This window comes from Chenopodium quinoa, unplaced genomic scaffold (assembly GCF_001683475.1).
Source record: "Chenopodium quinoa cultivar QQ74 unplaced genomic scaffold, ASM168347v1, whole genome shotgun sequence".
Classification (NCBI taxonomy): Eukaryota; Viridiplantae; Streptophyta; class Magnoliopsida; order Caryophyllales; family Amaranthaceae; genus Chenopodium; species Chenopodium quinoa.
The window spans coordinates 804,461-830,979 of record NW_018742879.1 but is presented as its reverse complement, the minus strand read 5'-3'; the positions used below and the strand labels follow the sequence as shown (position 1 = coordinate 830,979).

At 35.5% G+C, this 26,519-nt stretch overlaps 3 protein-coding genes and 1 pseudogene across 3 annotated transcripts; 3 read left to right on the top strand and 1 right to left on the bottom strand.

Moving 5' to 3' along the window:
- The first annotated feature begins 3,715 nt into the window (after positions 1–3,715).
- On the top strand, positions 3,716–5,105 carry LOC110726264. The gene is made up of 4 exons (XM_021905718.1): positions 3,716–4,448; positions 4,518–4,598; positions 4,755–4,871; positions 5,071–5,105. Exons 1-4 carry the CDS (start codon positions 3,716–3,718, stop codon positions 5,103–5,105), a joined length of 966 nt encoding a protein of 321 aa, XP_021761410.1.
- A 939-nt stretch (positions 5,106–6,044) lies between these two features.
- Positions 6,045–9,388, top strand: LOC110726223 (annotated as a pseudogene).
- A 3,288-nt stretch (positions 9,389–12,676) lies between these two features.
- On the top strand, positions 12,677–14,896 carry LOC110726221 (expansin-A23-like). Its single transcript, XM_021905686.1, has 2 exons — positions 12,677–12,833; positions 14,186–14,896. The coding sequence occupies exons 1-2, from the start codon at positions 12,677–12,679 to the stop codon at positions 14,803–14,805; spliced, it is 777 nt and encodes a 258-aa protein (XP_021761378.1). The 3' UTR covers positions 14,806–14,896.
- A 914-nt stretch (positions 14,897–15,810) lies between these two features.
- Positions 15,811–26,054, bottom strand: LOC110726364 (plastid division protein CDP1, chloroplastic-like). The gene is made up of 12 exons (XM_021905836.1): positions 25,391–26,054; positions 23,739–23,852; positions 23,510–23,647; positions 23,039–23,143; positions 22,823–22,945; positions 21,884–22,252; positions 21,447–21,542; positions 21,254–21,373; positions 20,395–20,460; positions 19,569–20,321; positions 18,803–18,993; positions 15,811–16,300 (listed from the first exon to the last, which is right to left on the bottom strand). Exons 1-12 carry the CDS (start codon positions 25,751–25,753, stop codon positions 16,216–16,218), a joined length of 2,523 nt encoding a protein of 840 aa, XP_021761528.1. The 5' UTR covers positions 25,754–26,054; the 3' UTR covers positions 15,811–16,215.
- Between the last annotated feature and the right edge of the window lie 465 nt (positions 26,055–26,519).

Here is a 26,519-nt window from a genome sequence, read left to right as displayed (position 1 = left end):
GAGATGGAGGGTATTAAACATCGGCACAACGTTGTTCGTGATACCCTTGTTGATATTTGTTTTCGCTCTGGGCAGGATCTCTGCAAGAAAGGACGTTAACATTGGGTTGACTATAGGAAACGAGGGGGCTCTCACTACTAGAAATAGGTCAATTTACGACGGACTAGTTCCGACGGACATTAAATCCGTCGGAAAGTTCTGACGGATTTAAAATCTGTCGGAACTTTCCTATCGAATTTCTACGGAATACAAATCCGTTGGAATTTACGGGTATTCCGACGGAATTTCCGTCGGAAACTGTATCTTCCTACAGAAATAAAATCCGTCGGAACGTTCCGAGGGAATTAACCGTCGGAAAGTTATGTTTCCTACGGAAATAAAATCCATCGGAATGTTCCGACGGAATTTTCCGACGGAAAATTCCGTCGGAATTCAATTAAATAATAATAAAAAAAAAAAACTTAAAAACCCTATAAACTTTGCTCCTCAGCCGCCCAAAGCCCCTTATTTCCCCCTCTCTCTTCTTCTCTTCCTTTTCTCTCTCCTCTCCTCCCTGTTCTCTTCTCCCTTTACTCATCTCTCCTCCCTGTTCTCTTCTCTTCCTCCTCCCTGTTCTCTTCTCTTCTTACTCATCTCTCCTCTCAAACTTACTCCACTCTTCTCATCCCCTTTCACTATCCTCTCTGTTTCAATACCAACAACAACAACGCAAAAAAAAAATGGTAACCAATGCAACAACGACTTAGCAATTACGGCTTCACCGGGCAACCAAGCAACAATCACAACGGACATCAACAAATTTGAAGAACAATTTTTTGAATCTTTCGTTTTTATTTTTCTGATTTTGATTATAAATTTGTAGATCTGGTTTGTGTTTATTCGATTTTTTGCTAGGATTTTGATTTTCCTACTTTTGTATTATTCAATGTATATAATAGATTTGTTATTGTTCGATTTGTGGGTTAGATCTGTTTTTTTTTGTTTTGTTAATATATTAATTTTATTTTAATAACGATTTTCTGATTTTATTTTCGGTTTTTTGGGTGGTCTAATGGGGTGTGAAATACAGTGGGTGGGGGTGAAATACGGTGGGTGGGTGGGTGGGTGGGTGGGGGAAGAAATATGGTGGGTGGGTGGGGTGTGAAATACGGTGGGTGGGTTGGGGGTGAAATACGGTGGGTGGGTGGGTGGTGTGTTGGGGTGTGGGCTGGTTTGGTGGGGTGGGTGGTGGATTTTTAGGGTGGTTTCGGTGAGGTGGGTGGGGGGTCTGGGTGTGTAGGGGGTCTGGGTGTGCTGGGGGGTTGGTGGTGGTGTGCTGGTGGCGGGGGTGGGATTGGGCAGGTGGGGTGGGGGGCTGCTAGGGGTCTGTGGTGGGGGGGTGGGTGGTGGTAGGCTGGTGGCGGGGGTGGGTCTGGGCAGGTGAGGTGGGCTGTTTTTTTTTTTTTTTTAATTTTTCCGACGGAATTTTCCGTCGGAAAATACCACCTCCGACGGAATATTCCGTCGGAAAATACCACCTCCGACCGAATAGTCTGTCGGAAAATCTCCCCCACCGACGGAATATTCCGTCGGAAAATACCGCCTCCGACGGAATATTCCGTCGGAACCTTGCGACGGATTTTCACTGAAAGTCAACAAAAGCGCCGACAGAACAAATTCTGTCGGAATAGTCCTTTCCAACGGAATTGTTAGGTTTACAGTGAATTTCTAACAAGAAGTCACTAATAATATCAAGAAATACTTAATAAAATGTGTGGGAAACAAAACCTAATTGATATTATTACAATACAAAGTAATTTAATTAAACAAACACAACAATGGTATTCCAATCAAGTATTATAATCTATGAAATTACAGAAATTTCAAAGGAAACACTAGTATGAAGACTTAAACACTTGCCTAAACTCTAAGCCGATTAACGAACACATGAACATGAGAATCGCAATGTCCCTTGAGACTATGATCTTGATACACTGTCAAAGGCGTATGAATACTTTCCTAAAGGGATTAATTTCCCCCACACGGTGCTTGGGTTGATCCGGAAATTCCCTTTGAGATACAATTGACAGCACTTTCCGTTCTTCGCACAAAGAATCGAAAACCGATGGATGATTCACAATGAAGGCTAAAATCAAGAGGTTTTTCTCAAAATAGTTTGCAAGAAAATTTAGAGAAAAATGGAGAATTCTTGGGGAGAAGAAGAGAGAATAAAGTTCTGTCCCTATTCCTTTCGAAAATAACATTCTATTTAAAAAATAGAATCAACCGTCGCATGAAACCGCAAAACGGCAAGAGGCGCGGGCGCTCCACCAGGAGGAGCGGGCGCTCCTCAAGGTGGAGCGGGCGCTCCTCTGCTGGAATCCCAACTTTCTAAATTTCCAGAAAGTTGACGCGATTTATGCGCGGTTTAGGCGCGGGTCGCGCCATGCCATGACGCGGGCGCGCCAACTGGAGGCGCAGGCGCGCCTCCAAGCTTTTCCAGATTTTCCAGAAACTTATCGCGGTTTATGCGCGGTTTTGTCGCGGGTCGCGCCTATCTGGCGCGAGCGCGATTCAAAAGAGCGAGCGCTCCTCCGACACTCTAAATTATCAACAGGAATTTTTGACGAAATATCGCAAAATACCTACAAAGGGTCTTCCGACAATGCTTTCCGACGGAATTCCGTCGGAAATGGGCATTTCCGACGGAATTTCAGGGTTTTTCGACGGATTTTTTCGGTCGTTGATTGACTGTTTTCTAGTAGTGTCTTCGACCAGCAGATGTGTTGCTTTATTCCTGGGATAGAGGCCTTGATGTTTGTGTTGACTTGACGGGTCTTCCCCTTTGACACAATCTAGGTTGTCTGACTTCGTTCCTGGTCGTGTTGTGTCGGCTGCGGCTCAGCGGAAGCGAGACAAGTACGGGGCGCGTTGCAGGGTTATTGGATATGGTTTTCTACCTTTCTCCTTTTCTTCATTGGGGGAATTAAAGAAGAATGTTGTTAGGTTGCTGAAGCGGGTTCAGGCGTTCGCTAGGACTCAGGATATTGGTGCTTGTGCAGCGGCTCACATGATCGGGTTCGCTATAGCTAGAGGGGTGGGAGCCCAGATTGTATCTCGGCTCCCCTCTAACTTCTTGTAAATCGTTTGACTTTGTAGGTTTTTGTTACTATAATAATAATAATAATAATAATAATAATAATAATAATAATAATAATAATAATAATAATAATAATAATAATAATAATAATAATAATACAACAACAACAACAACAACAACAACAACAACAACAACAATAATAATAATAATACAACAACAACAACAACAACAACAATAATAATAATAATAATAATAATAATAATAATAATAATAATAATAACACCTTCTGGATTGCTTGAGTGGTGCTGCAGTTGCTATTTCAGATGAGTTGGTGGGCTCTATTACGCAGGTGGTTAATCTCTTTCTCGCAGGGAAATGTCCTGCTGAGTTGGGGAGTATATTGCTAGTGCTCCTCTCACGCCACTTGTTAAGCCCGGTGGTGCTATTCGGCCTATTGTTGTGGGTACTGTTTGGCGGCGTCTGGTTTCAAAGGTTGGGGCTGCTTTAATTGGTCTGCGTCTGGGAAACTATTTAGGAGGTCTTTAGTTTGGTGTTGGGGTGCCGGCGGGTGGTGAGACTATTCTTCATGCTGTTAATCGTTTGGTTGAGGCTCGTAGTGGTGATGTAGGCCTCTCTATGTTGCTGGTGGATTTCCCGAATGCCTTTAATTTGGTTGATCGTACGGCTTTACTGCGTGAGGTCCGTCTCCGTTGTCCAGCTCTCTCGCGTTGGGTTGAATTCTGTTACTCTTCTCCAGCCAGGCTGTTTTATGGGGAGCATACCTTAAGGTCATGTCAAGGTGTGCAGCAGGGTGATCCTCTTGGCCCTTTGCTTTTTGCTTTGGTGCTCCATCCGTTGGTTTGTCGAATCAGGGATTCTTTCGACTTATGCTTGCAGACTTGGTATTTGGATGATGGCACTATTATTGGTGACACTTTGGTGGTAGGGAAGGTTATGGAGTTGATTTTGGTGGAGGGACCTCGTCTCGGTCTCCATGTTAACGTTGAGAAAACGGAAGTTTTCTGGCCCACGGAGGACCCACGTAGCCGTCTGGCCGGTGTCTTTCCTCTAGATATTGCTTGTCCTATTCATGGTGTTAAGTTGCTTGGTGGTCCCGTCAGTGTGGACGCCTCTTTCTGTGGTGAGCTTGTTTCGCAGAGAGTGTCGAAGACCATTGTGCTCATGGATGTTGTTGCTAAGCTTGAGGATCCCCAATGTGAGTTGTTACTGCTTCGTGCGTGTACTGGGGTTTCAAAACTCTACTTTTCTATGCACACTTGTCCTCCTCGTCTTTTTGAAGCGGCCCAGATTTCTATTGATGTTGCCCTTTGGGGTTCTTTGGAGCGCATTGTAACTGCTTCGGGGCCAGGTTTTGGTGATTGGCAATGGCGACTTGCCACCTTACCTTTTTCTTATGGTGGATTGGGTGTCTATACAGCGGGTGATGTTCGACACTATGCTTTCCTTGTGTCGCGTTTGCAGTCTTCTGGTCTTCAGGCTTCACTTCTTCGCAATTCTGGTATTGTTGGTTCAGGTCCGGCCTTCGATGGCGCTCTTAGTCTTTTTAATAGGACTGTGGAGACTGACCTTTTGCGTAACCCTAGTGAGATCGTTGCCCCCAAACTCATGAAGAAATTGGCAGATATATATTTCACGAAGGTCACTGCATCTGTAGAATCCACTTTCTCCTTATCTCAGCGTCAGGTTACCTTATGGAAGTCCCAGCAGGGGGATCACACTTCTGCCTGGTTGCGAGCGGTCCCGATATCAGGTTTGGGTCAGACTATGAATGGTAAGACTTACCGTTGTGTTCTTTGCTATCGGTTGGATGTTCCCTTGTTCTCCGTTTCGACACCTTGTTCTGCTTGCTCAAGGGTTTTCGATGGGGATATTTTTGGGGATCATGCAGTGTCTTGTGCTGGGATGGTGGGTATTAAACATCGGCACAACGTTGTTCGTGATACCCTTGTTGATATTTGTTTCCGCTCTAGGATTTCTGCAAGGAAGGAGGTCACCGTTGGGTTGACTGGAGGGAACGACGGGGCTCTTCGACCAGCAGATGTGTTGCTTTATTCTTGGGATAGAGGCCTAGATGTATGTGTTGACTTGACGGGGTCTTCTCCATTGACACAATTTGGGTTGTCTGACTTCGTTCCTGGTCGTGTTGTGTCGGCTGCAGCTCAGCGGAAGCGAGGCAAGTATGGGGCGCGTTGTAGGGCTATTGGCTATGGTTTTCTTCCTTTCTCCTTTTCTTCATTGGGGGAATTAGAGAAGGATATTGTTGCGTTGCTGAAGCGGGTTCAGGTGTTCGCTAAGACTCAGGATATTGGTGCTCGTGCGGCTGCTCACATCTTCAACAAGATTGGGTTCGCTATAGCTAGAGGGGTGGGGGCCCAGATTGTATCTCGGCTCCCCACTAATTTCTTGTAAATCATTTGACTTTGTAGGTTTTTGTTATAATAATAATAATAATAATAATAATAATAATAATAATAATAATAATAATAATAATAATAACTATATACTAAAAGACACACCAATAATGACACATGTCAACTCCTGGTGTGTCCTTGGTATTTTTTTTTTTTGAAACAGAATAAAGTTTTGTTAAAGAAACAAATCTTATACAAAAATAATTCCCTTATTTTATACAATATAATTACTTAAGATAATTTTTTTTGACATATTTATATAGCTATAAAAAAACATTCTTAACATAATTTTGATCATTTTCTACATTTTATATATAACATATCTTTCATATCCTATATTTTGTTCAAAATTTATCAACTATATATTTAGATTTTTTTTTCTTGTTTATAAAGAACCAATTATAATAATAGTTTAATAATGATTATTAAAAATTACCGTGCATGACATGAGAACTAACCTAATAATTTTCTATTTAATTTGTGTACCCAATGAAAAAATCAATACTACAAGAATTTCCTTTTTTCTTCAAAAAAGAATTTCCTTAAAACAAAATAATACGGAGTAATCCATAATTAGAATTTTTCCTTCAAATATAACACTCTGAATCTCTGGTTGGTATAGTAGTCAATAATAGCAGAAAATATGGATCACAAATCAAGCACTATTATAGGTAAAAAAAAAAAAAAAAAAAAAAAACAAAAAACAAAGTCCATTAATTTCTTACTTTCCTTCTAATTTTGATCCATGTATCTTAATATTAGCAGAAAAAATGGGATCACAAACAATCAACGCTTTATATATTACCTTTTTTACTTGCGATTTTATGTACTCTACTTAATAAGTGTTTTGTCCTTTATCAAAAAAAAAAAAAGTAAAAAAAAGAAAAAAAGAGCATAATAACTTAATAAGTGTTCTAGAATACTTACTTTAAATGAAATTTAAGTCAAACAAGAAAACAATTTTTTTACATTTGATTATATGTGATATTACAATCTCACTAAAAAATTTCTTTGCATTTACTTTTTATTTTTAATTGTTTGCTAAAAAAATGTCATATTTTTCTCAATATGTATTTGGATTTCTTGCTATCATGGCCTTTGTTACAAAGGTAGATTGTCAAGGTTTGACAGATGCCCATGCAACGTTTTATGGTGATATGATGGGTCATGAAACTGGGAGTGAGTTTTCTTGAAATATTAATACTACTTAAATAAATACTTTAATTTCTCCATTTCTTTTTATTCAACTTAATTACTATCGATAAACAATTCAAATATATATAAGTATTGAATAATGCAGGGGAGCCAGTGGCGGATCCACGAAAGCCTTGAAAAAAAAAAAAAATGTTGTTCAAAGAGAGCCATTCTCTTAAATAACAGGTTTCTAGGGGCCTAGCCCCACTCCTACACCAAAAAAAAAAAAAAAAAAATAACAAAAACAAAAAAAAAAAAAAAAAATAAAAAATTCTTAAATAACAGGTCTCTTTGAGGCTATTATAACAAATGTTTGCTTTTTTATAGCTTTCCATGTTAAAAGAAAAGAGACCAATTATATAAAAAAACAGGTCCCTAGGTTCTCTTTTTTTTTTTTCTTTTTTTTTTTTTAATTGAAACAAATTACTTTTATTTTATATTTGTACATATTTTTTTTTTAAAGACTCTCATTTAAGTTATAAAAAATTATAAAGTAGTAGAATTTAAAATTTAAATTATCAAATGTATATACTTATACTTTAATCCAAACATGAAATGAAATGAGTAACTTATTATTCTTAAGAACTCCATTATTGATGAAATTCTTCCCATTTTTGTTGCACTTTTCGATGCACATATTTATTTGGTAAGTAATATATATATTTACTATTTAGTTTCATATGAGTAAATCAATAATTTATATTAAATAAATAATTTTTTTAGTTTTATATTTACCTTATGAATAGTAAATACGGAAGATACATACAAAAATATACCATTAAATATATGGAATACTTTTTAATATGATCATATTGATAATTAGAATATAATTTATTCCATATTTGTGAAATGAAAATTTATCTACCAAAATGAATTATTAAATTTTAAAGGCTAATTATTAAACGATAATACTAGTATATATATATATATATATATATATATATATATATATATATATATATATATATATATATATATCTTTTTTCTAATTTTTTCCCCTTATTATTCTATGCTACCCTAGTTAGAATTCTTGGATTCGCCACTGAGAGGAGCAATGTGAGTGTTTTTCTATATATTAATCATGTTACACGAAATGGCAATGGGGTTGCCCACTTGTCTGATCTGCTAGATTAGTTCCTGCTAATGGTGTAGAACAATCTTTTGTAAACTATTTCCCCCAAGGCATTTTAGCTCCGGTGGAATTGGACTCTAGCTGGTTGATTTAATAATATTGCTTCTTTGTTCCCCCCCCCCCCCAAAAAAAAAAAAAAGTATTGAATAATATGAGTGGATGTAAGATAAAGTAAGAGAAATAATAATATCTAAGAAGATAGACTAGTGTAAGAAAAAGGTTGATAGAATTAGAGATCGAGTGTGTAGTAATGTATTAATTTGGGGTTAAAGGGGAAGATGGTGAAAGGGGTAGGCTAAAGATGGAATAAAGCTAAGTAAAATGAATAGAACAAAAAAGGATGAGGTTAAATGAAAAATGAGTAGAACAAAAACAGCGAAGGCACATTTTCATCAACTGTGATTCTGAGCACGTGCAAAGTGAGTGATCGCATAGTTGATAAATAATTTAATTTTTATTTTATCATAAAGTTAATAATTTAGTTTTGTTAATAAAACTCATATGTATATTTTTAAATAATGATTTTGAAGCCCAATATTACAAAGTTGCACCGCCACTCTGGCGGTCTGCCAGACCATTATCATGCACAGTTAGCATTTCATATGTAGTCCTCCTCTATTTTTCATCCCATAATTTTCTTAATAATTTTTATATAAAATTGGCATAAATTTGATATATCATTAGGATAATTCTCAAATGACTACTTTGCAAAAGTTAAACTAAAGCTACATATTATAGAAGCTACAAATTATGAATACATGTTTAAATGAGTAATTGTAATCTATATTTCTTTTTTATTTTTTGGTTGCATGGAGCCATGCAGAGGGTGCTTGTGGTTATAGTACGTTAACGCAAGGACATGGATTATAAACAACAGCTCTTAGCACAGCACTTTTTTCAAAGGGTGCAACTTGTGGATCATGCTATAAAATTCAATGTATAAATTCAGAATGGTGCAAACCTGGCCTAATCAAGGTTACGGCCACCAACTTGTGTCCGCCTTCGACTGAGGCATGTAATCCTCCATTGCACCACTTTGACTTAACGGAATCCATGTTTGTCACAATTACTAAGTACAAAGCTGGTATAGTACCTGTGCAATACAAGAGGATACCTTGCGCTAAGCAAGGAGGTGTCAAATTTCTAATTAATGGAAACCCTAATTTTCTTTTGGTATTAGTCTTCAATGTTGGAGGTGCCGGAGATGTTATAGACATGAAGATCAAGGGTTCGGGCAATTGGGTGCAAATGGCGCGAAGTTGGGGTATGAATTGGCAAGTTGGTGGTTCGGGTTGGATCAACCAATCCTTGTCCTTCCAAGTGACTACTAGTGATGGAGAATCGTTAGCGTTTGAAGGTGTTGCACCACCAAATTGGCAATTTGGCCAGTCATTTGAAGGAGAAGATAATTTTTAAGAGGCTAAGATTATATTCACTTTGTCTCTATAAGTTTTTCATGTCCGAATAGTGATTTTCTTATTAAAAAAGGCAATTATATGTAGAACGAAGTTTAAGTGAAGGAGGGAGCGAAATATGATTCAATGCAATAACGTTCATTAGCCTATTGTATCCTTCTTCATCATTAATTTTCCAGCGATACGATTTTTAAGGATCGTTAAAAAGTTACTCTAAAATTTCTTTATGTTTTGATCAAGTATAGTCATAGGATAATTAACCGTAGCTAGGTGATGTAAAAAAACTTCATGGAGATAAATCCAGCAGGAAATCCATGACGTAATATCCAACTATACTTTTCTTTCTTCACTGTTTAATTAGTTTAAATAAATTCAGATAAGATAAATTAAGAGTTAATATGTTTAAATGACATAAGTGTTGATAAGTTTAAATAAAATAAGATAAAGACCAATTGTATTGAACCATAGGAATACTTGGTTTTCGAATTTTCCTACTTGTATTGTAGGTTGAACCTGTTTTTATTTATGACCTTTCTATTAGGGATGTCAATGGGACGGGGCGAGGCGGATGTTGGCCTTCCCATCCCCATCCTCATCTAAAATTGTCATCTCCATCCCCATCTCCATCCCCGCGGCGGGTCTAAAATTCATCCCCATCCCCGCCCCGGTGAGTACAATTCCAAAACCATCCCCGCCCTAACCCCCACTTGGATATCCACCCCCACCTAATCCCCACCTAAGACCCGCCTAATCCCCGCTTCCCAAATACACAATCCTTCATAATTAATAAAAATTGCAAAAAGAAAAAAATTATTGTTAATATTACACATTTTTTTATATAAGTGTATTACAAAGTACTATATTTACTATTTTATTTTACATAATTTTTTTTATAAAATAGTATAAAAGTATATAATTTTATTTTTAAAAATATATAGATGTGGGGATGGGGCGGGTACGAAGTGGGGCGGGGATGGGGCGGGTACAACCTGAAATCCACCCCCGCCCCATCACCCCTGGCGGGTATGGTTTTTATCCTCATCCCCGTCCCATCACCCGCCAAACCAACAGGATGGGACGGTTCTCCTATTTGACCCGCCCCACTGACATCCCAACTTCCTATGAATAAAATTAAATCAAATTATTCCATCGATTGTCACGAATGTGCAAAAATGAGCTAATGAATGAGGTAAAATTAAAAAGTAAACAAAATGATATTGCCTTAACCACTAAAGGAAATAATCATTTTTTTAGGGAAAAAAGGGAAATAATCCTTGATGATTTATGGAAATTGGCTAAGAACCACGGTTGATTTATGGAAATTGGCTAAGAACCACTGTTTATACACCGTACCAATGAATGAGAAGAGGTTTGTTTTTTTAAAAAAATGGAGGGTGCATCCGTATATTTTATATATAGGATAGATATTTGTGTACAAATATAATTATACACATACTTTAAAAAAAAAATACATTTATACTTATTTCAGATTAAAAATAAACTTTTAATAAATTCAAATATAATTAAGTAAATTTGGAAATAATAAATACGGATAAAGATTCATAAGGGTTAAGATAGATAAATACAATGCATATAAACAAGAATTGCAGATGTTTCTTTTCTTGAGAGATTATCAATCGTAAACTGAAAATAGAGTTGGAGGACATGACATTAACCTCCAGATGTTCAAGGTCTTCATATTGTTATGTGGCTGATAGATGAGCGATGATAGTTTATTAGTTATCATATCAAATAAAAATAAGGATTTCAGTTTTGGAGAGAGTTTATCATCGAGTTTGTTAATATTTCCTTATTAGCATGTCAGCCATTTATTGTCATAGATTGATAGTCAAGCTTTCACTACTTAATTAAGTTCGGACTTTGATACAAAGTATTCTTATCTCTGTAGTGTATGATAGGTTAGTTTGAGTTAATTAATGTACCAAACCTCTCTTTATCTAATAAAATAACACATCTTTCACTGATAGAAATTATTTGAAAGTAAAAATTACACTGGCAAAGTAAAAATTACACTGGCATATAATATGTTAGATCTATATTAAAATGTAATTTTTTGATACTTTAGCAATGACCAATTTTAATTAAAAATTTGATCAATGTTAGGGTTGGTGAGTGCATAGCGAAAGTAAATTAAAAGACACACAATATTTAACATGAAAAAATTCTTTTAAAAAAACCCACAAACGACGAGTAGACTCGTGTATAGATATGGCTTTTTGTGTGTATGTTGATTGAATGCCTATAACCTATATTTATAGTTGAAGATAGAGGTTGGAAGAAATGGCTAGAAGATTCCATAACTTCTTTCATCTTTCTTGTAGCCATATGTTCTAGAATTTTCACGAACCATATTTCTAGTTGTTTCTAATGTCAAGAATTCTCTAAAACGTTAAAGTTGATAATTTTAGAGAAAATATGAGCAAGAACTAACATTGCTTGATTTTTTCGAAAGCTTTAAGAATATGCACAAATATTCCACCGTACCAAAACAGTGGGCTTAACCACACTCAACATATCATAAATAAAAAAAAAAAAAATGTGGCATATGTAAATTTCTTCTTGATAAATATATGTCCTATGCTTTAGAATATATCACATGAAACTATGAAAGTAATAACTTAAATACGTAGTATAAAAATAAATATAAAGTCGTGCGCTTGTATATATTTCATCTTAGTTTTATAAAATTGACATCATGTAAACCTAAATTATTTTTAAATTGAACCCTATTTATATGATTATCTAACCTTATTTTTAGAATCAATATAAACTAGCCCTATATGCACGCGATGCATATATTAAAAATTTACTATCAATTTGATCGATAATACAATGTTAAAATAAGATTTTGAAATATAATGTAATAAATTTACAAAAAATATATATATTACAATTTGAAATAAATAATCATGCTAACTAATTTGTATAACCAAAAATATATTTTGGCATTTATGAGCATTCAAAAAAGTAGAATAAAATTGTGTGTTCTTTTAATTCTAATGGTCAAAACTCAATATTAGCAGAAAAGATGGGATCACAATCAAACATGATTAATTTCTTTTAATATAAAAAATCCCAATAATTTTACTTTCCTTATAATTATGATGCAGTTATCTCAAATTCTCAATACTAGCAGAAAATAAGGGATCTTAAATATTAAACCTGATATTGTTCCTTTTTTACCTTGTGATTTATTTAATCTTAATTAATGTATTGAAACAATCCCTTCTCAATTTTTTAATTTAAAATTGAAGTCAACAATATGACTATTTCTTTACTTTAGAATGCAAGATTATCATAAATATAGGCATTTTATAATTTAGTATTCTAACAGCAAAATAAGAGCACTAGCTAATTAGGCTTTCTTCTACACAACTATTGTAATAGCATAATTATTTTTGCAATGGGTGATTCTCAATTATTAGCTGGTTATTATGTAGTAATATTAGGGCTAATTTTTGTTACAACTAAGGGATCAAATGATATCAATCATGGTGGACATGGCTGGCATTTCGCTCATGCAACGTTTTATGGTGATATTAACGGCGGCGATACCATGTGTAAGTTTTCTTGTTTGTCTACTACAGTATAATATTAGTAAACATACATGTTGGTTATGCAATTTGAATTAGTAACGTGTCAACTAATAAATTTGGATGGAAGGAGTATCGACTACCATTTGTTTTGTTGGGTTTATGTTTGTATTTCAAGGATTATCTTATTAATATTATAATTGTAAATCTTATTAATTCATGATGTTTGTTATAAATTTGTGCTTGTTTAAATTAATGAGTGTTTTTGAATCAGATTTGTGCAATGCAATTTTTATCTAAATGTCATTAAACCAGATACTCCCTTCGTTTCACAATGTTAATTCCATATGGAATCAATCATACTACCTCCGTTTTTTTTTTATGTGCAACTTTGGAATATTTTATGTCTCACAAATATTCCTCAAAGTTGCACATAAAAAAAACGGAGGTAGTATAAAATAAGAAAAGAAGAATATTTGGAATCTAACATTAAAGTACAAAATAAATCATAATTAGTTTACCTTATTTAAATTTTTAAAATTCTTTTTTTGGGAAAGTGTAAGTCATAATTGTATAATTCAAATTAGAGATTTCCTTACTTAGAGTTATGTCATCAATCCACAAACAATTAATTCTAAAAAAATTAAGTTAAAAATGAAACATATTCAATATGGGTGGATCTTTTTTAAACACCCAAACTAGTATATGGGACTAACATTATGAAATGGATGGAGTGATATTTATTTGTAAAAATGAATTGGAAAAAAAAAAAATTGTAGTGACACTAAATGTTGGTGAACATAGGATGTATTTTCAATTTATAACTGATTTTAATGTCTTAGTTGTTTTGTTTTAAAAATATAATTATAGGTTCTTGATTTCGAACTGTGCATCTTTTTAGTTATGGTATGAATCTTGTGACGCGGAGTAATTTTTGTGAGGTACAATACCTACACTTTCTCTTGCTTTTTTTTCGCATATTGTTTAAATTTTTGTGCAAATTAAATTCATTTGTTAAAAGTCATCAGCAACAATGCAACATAAATACCTGGTATGATGTAATTTTTTTTTGTTTTTTTTATCAGGCGGTATGATGTAAAATTTACCAAAAGAAAAATGGATATTTTGACTTTTTTTTGTGTTCCACCCGGTCATCTTATGGGTTAATCCGGATTTGGGGTTCAAATCTGGGTGGTTAGGGTCCTTCCTACCAAGTGCAGCCCCAATTACCACTGCACCAACATTCAATTTTTAATAGTTGTGAATAATACACTAGCCAAACGTTCCATTAGTCCTTTACATAAATGTTATAGCAAATGATGATGTGGTTACAATTAACCATATAATTAACTTTTCATGCATGAATTTAATATACACAGATGGTGCATGTGGGTACGGTGACCTATTCAAGCAAGGTTATGGTCTAGAAACAGCAGCACTAAGTACAGCACTCTTCAACGATGGAGCTGCTTGCGGAGCGTGCTTCCAAATAACTTGCATAGACTCAAAATGGTGTAAGCAAGGGGCTCGTCCAATTCGAGTAACGGCCACTAACTTTTGCCCTCCATGGTATGAAGAAACACCGCAAGCATGGTGCAATCCACCACGAAAACATTTCGATTTATCGATGCCTATGTTCCTAAAGATTGCGGAGTACAAAGGCGGTATTGTTCCGGTTCTTTATAGAAAGGTGAAATGCCATAAGAAAGGAGGTGTTAAGTTTGAGCTTAAAGGAAATTCATATTGGTTGATGGTTTTGGTTTATAATGCTGGTGGTGTAGGGGATGTTGCTGGGGTGAATATTAAAGGATCAAAAACAAGTTGGACACAAATGACCCGTAATTGGGGGCAAAATTGGCAAACTTGGACGAGGTTGGATGGTCAAAGTCTCTCATTTCAAGTGTCTACTAGTAATGGTAAGACTTTTCAATTTAACGAAGTGGTACCAGCTGATTGGCAAATAGGTCGTACATATGAGAGTAGAAAAAATATGCATTAGTTAACAATTGTGTTTAGTTGGAAGATTAATGGCTAATAGATTGAAACTTTTAGTTTAAATATAGTCATAGTTGTTTGTTATTGGAAAATTAATGGCTAATGGATTGAAACTTTTAGTTTAAATTTCAAGCAATGACATGTAATGTGTTTACAATTTTACTATCAAAAAGGCTTTAACTAGATATTTTTGTTGTTGTTTGATCACCTGTAAAATTAGAAGCCAAACCCAAATAAAACCATCAAAAAGCCATTCACCAAACATGACCTTTCTAGCAGAAGAAAGCTTATTTGCTACGTTTATAATAGTATTAACTTTAGGAAATATTTCATGAACACCAATCGTTAATTGCTACGACTACCACCACCTTACCATTAGACACTATCTATAAAATCTATGCATTTGATAATTTCATTCTTCTACAATTACCTAAACATCATTAGTTGTGAATTGCATGTCCTATCTTAAAACAGGGCATTAAAAGGTAAAAATTCCCTATGTTGGTACTCTTTTGTTTATTTTTATTCCATTTTAACTCTGTCGAATTAAGGAGAGAAAAAACTAACAAATTTGTTAAGCAAAAAGCCAATTTAAGAGAAAGTAGGAAGATCACAATACTTTTAAACGAAAAGTAAGAAGATAAAAGAATGAATCGATTAAACCAGTTCCAATTCCTCAAAAGTCAATCGGAGTTTGTCCCTAACATCAAAATGGAAAGGACCACCAAAACATATTAGAGATGATACAAATTCTCAATAAAAACCAACTTAATTAAACCATTTTTTTCTCAGCCACATTATCAAAATTTGAAATTACAATCGAGGATTCAAAAACAGTTCAGTATACAATGTACTCCGTAGTATTTTGGTATTTGTCATAGATCATAGTCGTATTTAGATTATTCACAATCAAGCTTTTCATACACAACCACTCAATTTGTAACATATTCACATAAAACAAGCAAAAAATTATACAAGTATTAATAATAAGACTAACAATAAATAATACTTTAATAAAAATTAATCAATTAATTAATAAATAAAGGGAAACTAACATCTAAAAATCAGCGGGAAACAACAGGTTTGTCCATCCTGTTCCAACAATCAAATCTCGCTGAACTGCAGCTGAGTTCCAAGAAAAACCAATTACTTAGCTGCAGCATCTTTCTGATAAATACAAAGAATAACTCATTTCCTTTCATTGTGAAAAAAATTGTTCACAGGCAGCAATTTCACTGACATTTCGCAAGAAATTGCTCTTGAAAAAACAAATTTCAAGGAAAAGTGTGTTGCTGCCATCACTATAAGCTACTTTTTTTACAAGTCTGGTCAGTGGAAGAAATGAACTCTATTACCTAAAGAATTAGTAAGATCCTAACTACTGAGTTACCATATACAGTGATCGAGGTATATATCAGGATGGGTTATCTACATCAGCTTTGCAGAACTTCCATGAACCATCATCTTGCCGTCGCAGAAGGTAGCTAATTTTATAGGTGCTGCAGCCATATCAAAACAAAAATGTGAATACATTTCAGCCACTTAAAATGGAAAGAGAGAGAAAGAGAGAAAAAAAAGAAACAAAAAAAAAAACACATGTTCAATTCAAAACGAGATTTTAACATACCTTGCCTACTAAGAACTTTTAGATTACTAACCATAGGGTATGTAGCTATGAATTATATAATAATTCAAAATTTAAGAACCTATTTTAAGTCTGAGATTATTAGCTAGATCGTGTATCTCAAATCTAATTATATTCAATTTGGGTTGCGTCCAGCACAAACTTCTTTTGGGAAGGATTTTATAAGCTGCTGCACCCTTCCCAGAGTTTATTCGCCTCACCCAAAGCCAAATTGGGGAAGAGGGTCTTCTTATATGCTTCGTTTTCTCTCCTCTGATCTTCTGCACTCTATTAATTTTCCCAGTCTCTACCATTTTCAGGCACTTAACACTATGTTTGGATAGCAATGGTGAAGGGAAAGGGAGGGGAAGAAAGAAGAGGGAAGGGGAAAGAAAGGAAGGGGACGGAGAAAGTGAGGTTACATTTTCCCTCTAAATCTTTTCAATATGGGAAGGATTTGGTTCATTGAAGAGGGAGGGAAAATCAATCCTTCCATTTCTCTCCCTTTCTCTCCCTCTATGTGATACCCAAACAAGGGGCCATGAATCCCTCCCTTTCTTTTCTTTTCTTTTCCCTTTATTTCCCTTTATCCAAACATAGTGTTAATATCAAATTCAAAGTATTGTTTAGATAGAAAGATATTAAAGGAAAAGAAGAGAAGAGAAAGGGAGGGGGACAAATTCTCTTGTTTGGATAAAGGATTGGGGGAAGGAAGGGGAAGGAGAGGGAGGGATCCATTTTCCCTCTCTCTTTAATAAGCATAATCCCTCCAAAATTGGAGAGATTTGGAGGGAAAATGGAGCTCACCTCCCCCTCCCTTTCTTTTCCCTTCCCTTCCTCCTTTTCCCCTCCCCTTCCTTTCCTTCCTTCTTTGCTATCCAAACAGTTACAGTTTGTTTGGGTAATGTTAAGGGAAGGGAAAGAAAGAAAGGAAAATGAAGGAGGGACGGGAAAGGAAGGGGAAGGAAGAGGATGAGTTTTCCTTCCTAATCTCTCCATTGTTGGAGGGATCATTTTCTTAGAATTTAATCTTCCCTTTCTCTCCCCTCCAATTCCCTTCATCCCTAATTTTTTATCCAAATGAAAGAAACTCCCTCCTTCCATTCCCTTCCCTTCCCTTCCTTTCCCTCCATTTCCCTTCAATCCAAACACACTCTTAACAATGAATTTATGTAAGTGAGGATACAGTTGATGGAGTTTGAGAGTGAAGAGAAATTAACTTAAAGAACTAAATAAAAACCCTCTCCAAAAAGAAATTCAGCTAGAAAGCAATAATAGCAAATAAAAAGAGAGAAATCTGACTTCAAAATGTCCTTAGATGACTAGCATTGTTTAAAAGCACCACATTAAAGCTGAATTACTTTATATATACCTAATTGTAATAAAGTCGTATATCATCTGGCAAAAAGAAGCTATGTTAGGAATCTTAGGATAACCCATCAGTTCATGTGGCCTTTATCTGTAATTCCATATTATAGAGATATTTGCCCTAACCATCTGAACATTCACAATAAGCTTTAAAAAAAGAGGGGGCCTAATCCTGAATGTCATCTCATTTCATAGTATACTACTATACTAGCATAATACAAATTATTCCTCACAAAAACAAGCATCTAAGATATAGATATTCCTGAAATTTCCTACCTCCAGCTCAATCCAACACCCTCTTATATTTGTTTGTTTAGTAAGTTATTCCATCTACTTTATCACAGTATGTAATATGCTTGCACTTAAAAACCACTGGCTCAAATCATAGCTTCCCAACACCCTCTATTATAGCTGTTTGTTTAGTTAGTTATTCGATCTACTTTATCATAATAAGAACCATGCATGTACTACAAAATCAATTTTAAGTTACACCTCAAAGAGAATAATAGTTAATAAAACTGAGAAATAATACTAGTATATAATGAAATCATTGAGCTCAAATCTAAAAGTAACTTTATCAATATATTGACATAATCAATTGTAAGTTACACCTCAACAAGATTGAGAAGGGGAAGCCTAACAAATGGAAGGAGTGGCCGTTTATTGTCCTTTTGAAAATGTTTACAGCTTTTTATATATATATATATATATATATATATATATATATATATATATATATATATATATATATATATATATATATATATTGTCTAGTGCTTTCAGTTTTATGTGCATCTCCTCCTTGTTGCCTTATTCGTTAAAGGAAAAGAGAAGTGGGAGGTAAGATAAGTGGCTTTAATGAATTTACATCTGTGAAAGTTGCACCAAATGCAATAACAAGCCAAAACTTGGAAGTAATACCAACTGATCAAGAAAGCATGGCTAAAGCAAAGGATTTGACTCTCTGAGAAACAAATTTGGGAAAATGATGATTTAAATGCTGTCTTACCTATAGTAATTTGGATTCCTTTGTTGATTTTCTTCAATAAGCTCTGCAGCTTCCTCCAGCAGAACATCAATTTCTGCTGTTTCAGTGCCGGTGGCATCTGAGAATGTATCAGCTCGAAGGACTGATAATTGCAGCAAAACAAATCTCCAAAAACATGATTTGTCTTTGGCTGCATCTGCCAAAGCTTGCCACTGGGGAAAAAGAACACACATTTATCAAGCACATTACATATTACCAGGGGAGTTATAAGAGTCACCCATTATGAGACCCATCATAACAATACAATTATATAACCACACTGAAACGGGGCGGGAAAAGGCATTAACATAAAAATAGCCTATTTACTTCAAATTATAGTGGGTAGATAAACACGAACAAATGCCTAACACAATGAACACCATCCTGTAAATAATAATAAAGTTATAATCATTTTTGAATTGTGAATGTCAGGAGGAAAGAAGAGAACAAGACTGAATAAAAGAAATGTCTTCCAAAATCTAGAATGGTTGATATAAAATATTCTGTTATAAGCACTGCACTACCATCAATTAAAAAAAATATGGACCAAAAGTTATAGCAAAAATCTAAGGACAACAAAAGCCTTTTGATTTTCCATCTTCCCTTTGGACTTGTTGAGGGTGTTGTAACAACTAAATGCCAACAGTTATTTTGCAAATGCATAAATACCAGCAGGCAGCTAGGATGGCAATAAAGTCTGAAGCTCAATTTAAGCTAGTAAAAAAGGAGAATTATAGCTTATTCCTACCTCAAGCAGCATAGACTCATCAAGAATGTCAAAGAGCAAATGAACTTGATGATCAGGACCGAGGGCTTCAGCTTTGATTACTTGCCATTGTCTTACAAGAGCTTCAGCTTCTTCAAGAGTCATTACCCTGTCATATGCAGCAGGCACAGGAGATGATAAGCCAGCCAAGACAGACGATTTTTGCCTTTTTCCTGTGTTGGATTGATTTCTAACTCCCAGCTTCAAAGTTGATAAAAACTGCTGCATTGCTGCAGCAAAGTTGCTATGCATGCCATTATGTCCAGAGTGATCACCAAGAGATGAGCACAACGTTTTTCTATTGGCCAGTCTGGAGCCATACACACGCCCACTTTGCCTGCCCAACATCTTTGAAGTGGCAAAGACAACACAACCTAGAACTGCGACAAATGTAATACGCCCGAAAATTTTTCCTTGAGCCATCCAGCTAGTAGCAGCTTTATGATGGTAGCTACCAAGATCTCGCTTTAACTGTGGTGGTGGAGTGGCTGTTCCGGTCTGGGTGCTAGGTTTAGCTTCTTGTAATGGACTTCGCAGATTAGTTGGAGTCAACTGCTTTACAGCAGGCCCAAGATGTTGGGAGGACACCAATGAAGCAAGACGCTCATCAGACACCATTTGATCAGACAAAACAGCAGGAGATATTGTCCTGTGGTTTACGTTTGGCATAGAAGGTGACAAACCTCTACTTTGCTTGTTGCCAAAAGATTTCTTCTCCTGACCAAAATACCCAGCCTGTAGGAAAACTAAAAATGATATAGTTCACAATTTCATGAATTATATACCATCAGAATTATAATCATCTTACCAATGAAGGGGAACAATCGCGAGTATCTGAAAACAAGCACAGCACAGCATCTTTCAGCCATTTTTCCTGGCCAATATAATACAACAGGTGAGTAAAAAGTGTCAAAAGGAATACGATTACCGCCTGACTCAAAAAGACAAGATACAGTGGCATAAGAAAAAAAGAATGATCAATATCAACAAGTAATTCCAGTTTCACTAGGGAGCAGAAGGAAAGAAAAGACAACAAAATCAGTTAAACAACAGCATGACTACTGTGCTTGCCAATTAAATGCTAGAAGCTATATGCACCCTATGTTCATAATTTCTCATGTTTGACAGGACCAATGCAAACTTTATTACCCGATGGTTGTGTGCTCAAGGTGTATAAAAGCAAAATCAGGTCTTAAATCAGTCATCAAATTAAGGCTATCAACACCAGATAAGAAAATTCCAAAAAAAAATTGCTTACACACAGGAGACTAAAACAAAACTATATCATTGTCATATGATGCAGCTTAGAAAAGTGCCCAAATGTTTTTCATAATGCATCATGCCAAACTGAACTCACCAACAGACAGGTCTAAATCATCATAAAAAAGAAACCATTAATGTCAAAGGTCCGTTTAATTTTACAGGTACTGTTGAAGGTCCCTTACAGCCTATATACATGACATAATGACAAAAGGTGAAAACAAATACCATCACGACTCACAAATGATCACTAATCCTAATGACTCCTGAGTCCTGCCAACCAAAAGAAAAATAGCAAAAGAGTACAGCAATTGATCTGTAGCAAGTCTAACAAAGTAACAATTAACAGACAACCTAGAGACAACATATCAAAAATATAACATATATTTATATAAGAGCTGACATACTAATGAATAGTCTGAGGCAGGAGCATCTTTGCCTTCCTTTCCCAAGAGTGAGTTTCTAGATCCTGAATTTTTACTGGATTCAACCTGTCGAAGCCTTTCAAGAGTGTCTGCCTCACTACCCTGCAAGAAAACAATCTTGAGCATCTGACAATTGCTAAGGACACATTAATGAAGTAATAAGAAAAGGGTAAACCTGTCCAAGAAGGTGCAAGCAAAAAGCTTCTTCAAGTTTCAGGTCAACACCATCGGATGCCATCAGACACTCGCATATTGATCTTGCTTTGCTAATCTATGCAACGTGATGAGTCACAATAATTAGTGACCAACTCATTCCAGAAAAGATAACATTTCCATGAAGTTCCTAAGAATAGATTGGTATTTTAAAAACAACGGATCTCAGTAACATTGCTGAAAAGCAAAAGTCAGTTATTTTTTAAAAGTATTTTTTAATTCCAATAAATTAATTAAAAAATATCAGTTCAATATATCAATCAGAAAATATATTAGTACAAGAAACCAATCAAAATAAAATATAAAAAGGCATCCAAATATTACAACTTTTATCTAATTCGATTAAGTCTTAGTCCATAAATCAATCTATTTCTACCATCAAGGTTGTGAGAAAATTACCCAGTCTCTTTGTCTGCTAGAGAACCCAAAAGCAATATGAGCCATCAGTGCAGTGTAGAAACAGTCAAAATCAATCACAACCCTCTGATTTTGAGAACCAAGAGATTTCTTGTTCTTACGAGTCAATGCTAAATTGTCCCAGGGGATCAGATCAACAACTTCTGAAGCCGTGAGTTTACCAAGTGCATTACTCAAGAAGCAGGGCCAATCACTGACCCGGCATGAAGCTTCTACATCAAGACCTTGCCTTAGCAATTCCCGCAAAGCTGCCATTGCTCCACGCCTGCGTTCAGCATTGTCTGTAGTCTGAGGCATTGCCAACAATTCCAATGTGCAAGCAGGTGCAAGCCCTTCTAAAGACTCTTCTATCTGTAGGCAAGGCCAACAAAGAAAATACAATTATAATATATAAATGAAGTTCATTCAGCATGTCATTGTAATACACGTGAAGCATGCAACCTCTAATTGAAGGCAATGGAATGGAAGACAAAATGACACTATGAGTGATAGGAACGTCACACTTTACTTTAGGTTCATTATATTTCCTTTGTTCTTTCTTTATTTTAATACACACAAGTACAGAACATATCATTATGGGTTTATGTTTCATTCATGGTATTGTGCTTATAAGCAGGAGAATAATTGTCAGCATCTACATATAACAGTTCTGATTTAATCTATGCAATACAGCAAAAACAATAAATACGTTATTTCAGTAATAAAACATCTCAATTTTTTATGCATGTATAACTTCTCCTTGGCTGCTCAGAAACAATAATACCATCTAAAACATTAAAAGATAAAAAGCAGCAAAAGAATATCGAACATGAGAATAAACTGCAGACATTGCGAATCTTCACTCATAATGAGCTTCACAGAGTCTAAAAGCATATAGAATGATATATTTGAAGATTAGAATATCATAAAAGAAAATACTACCTCCAAAAGAAGCTTCATTTTTCCCAAGGATGTCTTACTCCTCAAAAGACATTGGGCACGAGCAAGAGCTTCAAATCCTTGCGACACTTTATTCTTCTCCAAATGGATCTTGGCAATTGCACACTTCAAGAAAGCACCTATGGTAAGAAAGGGACAAATAACAAGGCTGCTAGAATATACTGCAGCGACTCCAGATATCTTTCCCACTTATCTTACCTCTGCAAGAGCCATAGAAAGAAGTACATCATGAGCATGTGGCTTGGCATCAGGGTACAGGAGAGCTGCTCGCCCAATGTCTAAAACTAGCTTCTCTTCTCCAACCTAGGCAAATTAAATAACAAATATCAATGAAAATTCAGGACAAATCTCAAGTAGATTAAGGTTCCAACAGCAGTCGTACAATGCACCCTGGCTAAGTTTGGCAGCATAAAAAGATGCACATGCAAAAAGGTAGCTCATAGCTTCTAGAAAGAATAATTGACAAGGTATTTTTCCCTTCATATCTATTGCAAGCAAAAATATAAACTAGCCTTTCTTGGGCGTTCAATGTAGCCCAGACAAAGCAGGTCAAAACAACTGTGAGAATCCCACATCTATTATCTTACATATCTCGCTCAACAAATACTGATAAAACATAACGATAACAAAATCCAGCTCTGTCTAACATGAAGTCATAAACGATAATACCTCTTGAAGAAGGCAAAGAGCACCAGGTAACCAAGCCCACGGAATGCGCAGAGTAGATTTTGGTGGAATATTCTCTTTAATATCACCAGCATACTCCGGTTCAAAAAGGAGTTTATCTCTAACATCCATCAACAAATCCTGCAAACATAAACACAACATTGATTTTGAAATGAAAAGACATTCTAACAAGTATTCATCCTAAGTAAGCCATTCAACAAGTTACATTTACCTGACGGGATACAACAGCCTCCATTGTATACCCTTCTTCGACCTCAGCATTTTTCAGGTCCATCACAGACTTCACAATCTGATCCTTCTCTGCCTTATCAGGAACACCAATAATCTGCATAATTTAATTGCAATGTAAGTTTGCTATCCCAAATTCTCAGGTTTCAAGTGTAGGAGAGTTAACAAACTTTGAAAAAGAAACAATGAGGTTGAACTGCCTCCTTTGGCTTCAAGCCTTCAAACATTACTAAAGACAGCTACATTTAGAAAGGATACCCTCTAGGATACACAAATATAGCCACTACATAAAGTATCAGCTTGAGCAAGACAAAGATTTTGGATGAGAATCCCTCCTCCCAAATAAGCAGTATCCAAAAGTAGGTGCTATAAGGTACTCCATATATAGTAGATGACATTATGATGCTATATAATTTTTTTAAATACAACAGCACTGGTCAGAGCATAAGCCAAGAAATTAGCTGTTTGTTAGTGAGACTTAAGAGCTTTAGCATGAACTTATGCACCAAAGGGCAACAAGCCACTACTAAGGTAGCATAAAAGAAGCATGTTTTATTGCTTCAGCACTGCAAGCCACTTATAAAATCACATATAAAACGTAATATATTTTGCAAAGAGCAAATTCCATATCAAGACACAAAGAACTAGCTCAAGTGTGCCATTTTCACCTAATAGTATTTTTTGGCCACTCAAAAATGTCAATCAAACTAAGACCGATTTGCATAAGAGAATGGATCAAAAGATCTGGAGTGTCTTTCATCAGATCTGTCAGAAGTCTGCATCGCTTTGAATATTACTCCCTCAGTCCCTCTGAATCTAAATATAGCCATTCTACAATAGCTAGCAAAATTAAACCCGACACTATATAATATTATATGTTAATTGATACTATGTATTCAACATTAAATGGTGCTTTACAACTCCAATGCAAGTTTAAATCATTGTACTCAGCTTCCTAATAAATGTAAAAGTTATATCAACCAATTCAGATCAAGGAAAGTAATACACTCCTCTAGTTCACTACATAATTACAGTCCATTTCAAAAAAATCAGCAGCAGCTCCACCATTTCCCAAAGAACTATAATCTGACAATACACTCATTAACAAACGTTCACCTCGCCTGCCTCACCAAAACATCCTACAATTCTGTGAACCTAGCGTACTTTTACAGTAAACCAACCCACATTGTCACTCCCCATTCCCCACTGTTACTCTATGCACAAGCAAACATCAATCAGCAGCTCCACCATTTCCCAAACAACTATAATCCAAGAATACTCATTAACAGACTTTCACTTCGCCTGCTTCACCAACCTAGCGTAATTTTCCGGTAAACCAACCCACATTGTCACTCCCCAGTCCCCACTGTTACTCTACGCACAAGCAAACATCAATCATAGACTTAATATAATAATGTCCAACATCATCATTAGCCGAAAAATTGCAATCATGCAACCCCAATCTACACGAGAACTACAGCAATTCCTCAACAATCAGAGACAACTAACCCACATTTCAGTAAAACAAATCAAAAAAAATTGCAGCAAAAATCCAAAAAACATATAAAATAGTACTGTAACAAAAAAAATATAGCAATAAATGACTAATTTTTCAGTGAAATGAGGAGAGAAAACCTGGTAACAAGAAACGGGGATTTCAACACCGACGTGATTGGAAGTATTATGGCCATTAACATGAGCATCCAAAGCACGAAATGCCGTAGCACTAGCATTCACATTTACACTCCATCTTCTTCGTTCAACAGATCTATGGTGATGATGATGACGACGATAAATTACAGCAGCACAACAAATCAAGGAAGAAAATGACGAGAATCTTCTAGAACAATGCGAAGCTTCTGGAAGAGAGAGAAAACCACCGCCGGCGACGGTGGTGGAGGTGCCGGAGCTCCGGCGACGGGAACAGAGAGGAGAATTGAAGGAGCAACAGTGTGATGATGAAGCGATTTCTGTCAATAAAATGGGAATTGGTGCCATTGAATTTGTCGCATTTCAAACCCTAATTTTGATTTTAATGGAGTTTTAGGGAAGAAGTTGTTGCGTCATTTTGGGGAATTTTGAGGAGTGGAGTGATTGAGGGATTTCTGTGAGAGAAAAATTTGGAGGTTTTAATATTAAACTTTAAACATGTGTAAATCCTGTTATTTTTCACTCTTAAGCTAAAATTAATTTCTAGATTTTTTTAAATTTTACTTTTAAGTTCAAAATATGGAAGAGGGTGTTATGAGAGTTGAGAGTCTTGAGACTATGATAGTATGATTAGATGAAGTTATCGAGAAATTTTATTTTTATCACTTCAAAATAAATATGGTTTTCTAGTAAAAGAAAGTTGAAGGATTAATAAATTTGTAGACTTTTGATGATTAGAAAAGGTTTGAAAAGTCAAAATTTTTATGTCGGGTTTTCATTGGAATCACCTCTATTAAGGTGAAGCTAATTATTAGTGTTAAAAATTACTCACTTTTTTTTAAACGATTAGCAACATCAATGCATTAACAAAACCAAAAGAGAAAAAAGAGATAAATATTGAGTTGTAGATTTGGTCATTAGACTCATTACAATGAAGACTTAGGGACGTAGTGGCTTGGAGTGTACATGTACATCACGGAGGAATGTGGACGGCTGGGAACGAGAATACATGATCGTGTTGAAATAGCTTCCCACGTTGGTTCAATTTTGGATGAAGTTGTGTGATTATGCAACTATCTTGCACACTTGTACAAAGGAGTGAAAATTCGATGTG

Coding starts and splice junctions, on each gene's coding strand:
- LOC110726264 (XM_021905718.1), top strand. CDS start 3,716: ATGTTGCTGGTGGATTTCCCGAATGCCTTTAATTTGGTTGATCGTACG. Junction 4,599..4,754: donor TTCACTTCTTCGCAATTCTG/GTATTGTTGGTT, acceptor CTGCATCTGTAG/AATCCACTTTCTCCTTATCT. Junction 4,872..5,070: donor TTTGGGTCAGACTATGAATG/GTAAGACTTACC, acceptor TTTCCGCTCTAG/GATTTCTGCAAGGAAGGAGG.
- LOC110726221 (XM_021905686.1), top strand. CDS start 12,677: ATGGGTGATTCTCAATTATTAGCTGGTTATTATGTAGTAATATTAGGG. Junction 12,834..14,185: donor TAACGGCGGCGATACCATGT/GTAAGTTTTCTT, acceptor TAATATACACAG/ATGGTGCATGTGGGTACGGT.
- LOC110726364 (XM_021905836.1), bottom strand. CDS start 25,753: ATGGCACCAATTCCCATTTTATTGACAGAAATCGCTTCATCATCACAC. Junction 21,543..21,883: donor CTAGCAGACAAAGAGACTGG/GTAATTTTCTCA, acceptor CACGTTGCATAG/ATTAGCAAAGCAAGATCAAT. Junction 21,374..21,446: donor GCTTGCACCTTCTTGGACAG/GTTTACCCTTTT, acceptor GTTTTCTTGCAG/GGTAGTGAGGCAGACACTCT.